The sequence below is a fragment of the Triticum aestivum genome, chromosome 7D, assembly GCF_018294505.1.
Source record: "Triticum aestivum cultivar Chinese Spring chromosome 7D, IWGSC CS RefSeq v2.1, whole genome shotgun sequence".
Classification (NCBI taxonomy): domain Eukaryota; kingdom Viridiplantae; phylum Streptophyta; class Magnoliopsida; order Poales; family Poaceae; genus Triticum; species Triticum aestivum.
The window spans coordinates 58,137,007-58,142,767 of record NC_057814.1 but is presented as its reverse complement, the minus strand read 5'-3'; the positions used below and the strand labels follow the sequence as shown (position 1 = coordinate 58,142,767).

The 5,761-nt window shown below is 41.3% G+C and overlaps 1 protein-coding gene across 1 annotated transcript; it reads right to left on the bottom strand.

The window, feature by feature from the left end:
- Positions 1 to 224: 224 nt before the first annotated feature.
- Positions 225 to 3,079, bottom strand: LOC123169570 (uncharacterized). Its single transcript, XM_044587435.1, has 2 exons — positions 2,926 to 3,079; positions 225 to 1,512 (listed from the first exon to the last, which is right to left on the bottom strand). Exons 1-2 carry the CDS (start codon positions 3,040 to 3,042, stop codon positions 361 to 363), a joined length of 1,269 nt encoding a protein of 422 aa, XP_044443370.1. The 5' UTR covers positions 3,043 to 3,079; the 3' UTR covers positions 225 to 360.
- Positions 3,080 to 5,761: the final 2,682 nt, after the last annotated feature.

The following is a 5,761-nucleotide window of genomic DNA, read 5'->3' as shown; positions in this document are numbered from 1 at the left end:
TAAATTACAGCTGTGTGCGTCATGATAATGGAGAGGCCAGGATTATCAACTTTCTGAAAAAAAATTCACCACCTGTAGGAAGTAGGGCAATTATCTACATGGCACAAAATATACGTGCAGAGCTATGATTAACTCCCAAGTCAGTTGAAAGCATAGCCACACAGATAAAACATCAAGTTTCCACAATGGAAGGTTTAAGCATTCGATTACATGAACCCATTATTGTCACCAAGTGACTTAAAAGTGCACACCATCATATACTAATTAAGTCCACACAATAACATATTAGTAAGATAAAGATGAGCAGAACCCAGGCTTGTTGGTTGACCACAAAAGACTAAAAAAATCCTGCTGGGTTGATCATATAGCTTCAGGAGGAAAAAACCATGTCAGGCCCCACTGACCAGCTTGGCGTTGCGGTACTGCAGGACTCCTTGAAAGTAATGGCATGATCGTCCCATTTCTCACGTTGTATATGCCAGCGTCACGAAGAGGTTCTGCAGAAGACTCTGGACAAGGATAATCGCAGATGAAGTAGATGCAGTCCTCCTGGGATCCACTGCATTCTCCAGCAGGCAGGGACTTCGAACTTTGCTTTCCAAGAAAGACAGCATGGCCACCCAAATCACTCACCGTTCTCCACTGACCAGGGTTAGTGCGCAAGTCTGCCTCAAGGACGTTAAATCCAACAGTGTGAGAATTCCTAAAACCCTGTGAGTGTGTAAATCTTTGCACCATCAGCAGCCTACCACCACATTCCAGTAAATACTGGCTGAGTCCATAAAGCACCTTCTTAGACAGGTATTGAGGCATTCCACAATCACCACCAGAGTCAATTACGCATTTCATCTTTGGATAAGTACCAAGGTTCTCACCAAAATCAACGACGAAAAGCTTGAAAAATCCAGATACCACGTACAGCCTTCCATCCAAGAATGCAAGGTCCACTAATGTTGGTGGCTCCCCCAGTGCAGTACGTATACCTCTGAATGAGTAAGTGGTGGCAGGTGGTTGAACGACACAAAGATCAACAGAATAACAATTGCCGATGATCACCGCAGCAACAAGGGACTTGGGTGATGATTCCAGCGGCGAGGGCGCCACTAACTTATAGGAAACTGGATCATCAGTATATTCAGCATGGTTATCTATCTCGCGCTGCCAAACACTTGCAAGATTAGGAAGCTCCAGTGTGCTCTTGCAAAAAGGGTTCAGCAATGAACACGCACCATCACAGCTTATGAGGAATAGCCTGTTATCAATGGAGCCGTGCCAACGAGCACCATCTGGTAGAGGCATGCGGTGAACCTCACTGCCTGGGATGCTGAGGAAGGTTCCATCGGTGAGGGTGAGCCAAGGGAATGGGAGGGGAAGATTCTGCAACATACTATTAGAGCGCCATGGCTGACAGACTGCTCTCAGACGAACACGGTCAGCTAGGGAATCCAGGCGCTTTAGGACAAGGCCCAGGAGTTCGGTAGGAAGATCTGACCAAGGTCCAAACTGTGCAGCCTTCATGATGCAAGTATATTAGAGGCCGTCACAATAAGAAAATTGTAATGCATAATTGCATATGCTTGCTGAACTACTCTAATACCTAAGGCCGTCACAAAGAAATAGAGATGACGAGGAAAATAGCAAAAACAATCTATTAGAGGAGAAACAAACTACTCCATCCGAACATATGCTTCTTTAACTTCAAATCAATTATAAACCGGAAAAGCTCCTTCGCATTCGCTCGTCGCAGCGATCGAATCTATCAACAGCGAAAAGTCCAGGGACAGGTTTCTTCTTATAGCGTATAGGGACCCACCACGTACATGCAAAGTCCAGCGATCGCATACAAGTGTTGATGCCCACCCATTAAACAACATATAATCTCTCCCCCCTGATTTTCAGGGGGGGCCCACCACAATTACCCCATAACCCTTCATTTAATCATCTAAAAAACTGTTGGCCACTTTCCAAATCGGGAATACCCGGCCGGTCGGAAATGGCGCATTGGGACGAGCGCGCGCGAGTTAGCAACGCCCATTATAAACATATGCTTCTTGAACTTGGTAACATATGCAAAAGCATGCAGCAAAGCACCATCTATTTATTTTATTTTGATGGAAGAAAACACCATTTATTTGTTATGGTAAATAAAGCAAAGCTGACTTAAGATGCATGACTAAAAAAATGATGATCATGTCCTCTGATACCATCAACAGCAGCATAATTCATTATCATGAGTATAGTGAACTAACAAGGAATTTTGTTCTTAATTTCTCATGTGGAATTGCCTAACTTCAGTGAGCTACTCACAGTAGTCCTCTTTCTTTTAGATGAGAAATCCAGAGAGTGTTCTTTTAAATAAGAAGGTATATGTTGAACAAATAACATTTTATTCATATATATGGTCAAGCGAGTGGAAATCGGAGCTAAGTATGCACATATTACTGAAGATTTATATTTTTCACAACACCAGTATGCAGCTCGGATCAGCAAGAAATAGAAATAAGTTAAGTAGAGCTTCAATCGGGAAAATAGTGGTGCCAATTGTTTCTCAAGAAGATGCCGTGGTCGATTCAAAAAATAAAAAACATGCTGAGATGAACATCGGAGGCAAGTATTGCAAAACATTTTTAATTTTAGATCAGGTAAAAAAACTCTATTTGCAAGATTAGATCAAGTGAAGAAACAATTTCAGATCGACCGTCTTTATTAAAAAGAAAAAAAATGGTTAGGCGAAGTTGCGATCTGGAACAATAACAAAACGTTAACAACCCACCTACCCCCAATCATGCCCCCGTTAACAGATGCAAACGCATGCAGCAAAGAAGTGCGCATCGGATCCATGTACCATACACGTTTGCAGTTTTTAGACCAGAGTCGGACAATACAGATCTACCAAAAGCCCTAACTCGAGATAATGAGATGTACCTTTGAGAACATAGTGCCCTGGTCGGCGAGAGACGGGGAGGAGTGGAAGCCGCCAGCAGAGGCTTGTGTATCGCCTTGGATTGGACCCTGGACATGCGTGGGAAGGGGAGAATCCATGGAGAGTCCTCTGCGAGCAGGGGTTTTGTTTTGGGAACGAAAGGACGGGCCCCCTATATATTCATTGTCAACAGCTGGAGCGACTTTATTGAGCCGTTACTCGTATTGTGCCACGTTTGAGGGACCAATTTGTACACTTCCAAATAAAATTAAAAAATTAACACTTTTTTATTTACATATTACCAAATTCTTGCGAGGCCAAAAATGCAGCAATACTATTATTTTACCGCCAATGTGAATTGGCGAACGTTCTAAATATTGGGACAATCCAAACTTATGGGATGCCGTCCAATCACAATCCCAAGATTGCAATCGGAGGGAACAATGAGTGATCATGGGACCGTTGGTGCTTTAATAGGATCACGATTTATGGGAATTGTATGGGCTTAATGCACCATTTGTACATCTCATTTTAACATTTTTCTATTTACCTATTACTCCCTCTGTCTCAAAATTCATGTCTTAGATTCATCTGGATACGAATGTATCTAATAGTAAAACGTGACTTGATACATCCGTATTTAGACAAATTTAAGACAAGAATTTTAGGACGAAGGGAGTATCATTTTATTGCGTGGCGGTAATAATATTATATTACCATCAATATTAATTGGCCAACGTTTCAAATATTTGGACAGATCTGAACGTATCGAGTGTTCATATTGCGATTGCAATCTCTATTCTTAAAGAGGGAAGTTAATAACGCAAGCCCGATACAAGTGACCTTTAGCTCAAACTCCAGCCAAGTTGGCCCATCCCATTTGATGCGTGCGCCGTTTTCATTTCTCATTTTTATTTCTGTGTTTCGTTTTTCTGTTTCTTTTTTTCTGCTTCACGTTTTTTATGATCAACCTATTATTTTGTACTCTGTATACTATTAGAATAGACACTTTCCTCAAAAAAATAAAATCAAATCGTCACTTTCCAAAAACAACGTCATGCATTAATTTCTACTCCTAAAGGGGGAGTTGGTAGCATCGCCTCACCTCCCACCAACCCCTCGGCAAACCCAATATGACGCTCGCAGGCGTCATACAGGCGACCTTTCGCTGTAGGTCCAGCCAAGTCGGCCCGGCCCACTTTCTCCAACCCTTAAGGGAGAGTTGATAGTCACCTCACCTCCCACCAACCCCTCGGCAAAACCGATATGACATGACGCGTGTGAGCGTCATACAGGTGACCTTTCGCTGAAGCTTCAGCCAAGTTGGCCCGGCACATTTGACGCATTTTTTATATTTCCTTTTTTTTCTTTGTTTCGTTTTGGGTTTCCTATTTCCGTGTTCCATTTTTTTCACGACCAACCTATTATTTTTTGCTCGACATAATATCAGAATCGACACTTTCCCAAAATAAATCAAACCAAATCGGCACTTTCTCAAAATAATGTCATGCATTAACTCCAGCAAATCTTAACAAAATCTGAACTAAATCCAAACTTTCCTTGCATTCCACTACTCATACCAATCAAATCAAATCTTACCAAAACATCAACTATAATCAAAGTTGGGCCGGCCCATCTCTACTCCTACAGCGAAAGGTCGCCTCACCTCCCACCAACCTCTCGGCAAACCTGATACGACGCTTGCAAGCGTTATACAGGTGACCTTTCACTGAAGCTCCAACCAAGTTGGCCTGGCCCATTTGACGTGTGCGCGCATTTTTTTAATGTTTCATTTTTTATTTTCTTTATTTCTGTTTCATTTTTTCGATGACCAACCGATTATTTTATTGTCGACATACTATCAGAATCAGCACTCCATAAAAAATCAAACCAAATCGGCACTTTCCTAAAACAATGTCATGCATTAACTCAATGAAATCAAATCTTAACAAAATCTCAACTAAATCCAAACTTTCCTTGCATTCCACTACTCATACCCAATCAAATCAAATCTTACCAAAACATCAACTATAATCAAAGTTGGGCCAGCCCATTTTGACGCATGTGCGCGTTCTTTTTTTCCTATGTTTCATTTTTTGGTTTCCTTTTTTCTGTTTCATTTTTCTATGACCAAACTTTTTTTTGGCATACTATCAGAATCGGCACTTTTCTCAAACAAAATCCAACCAAATCGGCACTTTCCCAATACAACGTCATGCATTAACTCAATCAAATCAAATTTTAACAAAATCTCGACTAAATACAAACTTTCCTTGCCTTCCTCTACTCATACCCAAATCAAATGAAATCTTATCAAAACACCAACTATAAAAACTTTCCTTGCTTTCTTCTATCCATACTCAAATTAAATCAAATTAAATCTTAACAAAATCTAAAATATGGTGGATGCCTGTATTAATAAATCTCTATTGTCCCTACTATTAAAGGATAGACCATATGCCGTGTTCGTTTCCGCTTCGCTTCGTAACACCATCGAATGGAAAAACACGCTCCCGCTTGTTCCCACCTGTGTGCAAATAAAAAGAGTTAAAAACCCAACATTGGGAACCCACACACGCATGCCGACTCCACCCTCAATTCCTTGAGTGGCCTCTCTCCAATCAACACCTTCGAAAATTTCAAAATACTTATCTTGTCATCTCCATGATGTATGTACACTACTCTATATCAATTGCTTCAGAACTTGGTTTTTTAATACGCTAGAGATATGCATGTAATACTTGCAGTTTTTAACATGATTTGTTTCCAACACTACAGGAATCAGCTATTTTGCCGTCTGCCACGGCGGACGGCAAAGGCATGAACGACGGACGGCAA

Coding starts and splice junctions, on each gene's coding strand:
- LOC123169570 (XM_044587435.1), bottom strand. CDS start 3,042: ATGGATTCTCCCCTTCCCACGCATGTCCAGGGTCCAATCCAAGGCGAT. Junction 1,513..2,925: donor AGGGCACTATGTTCTCAAAG/GTACATCTCATT, acceptor TGCATCATGAAG/GCTGCACAGTTTGGACCTTG.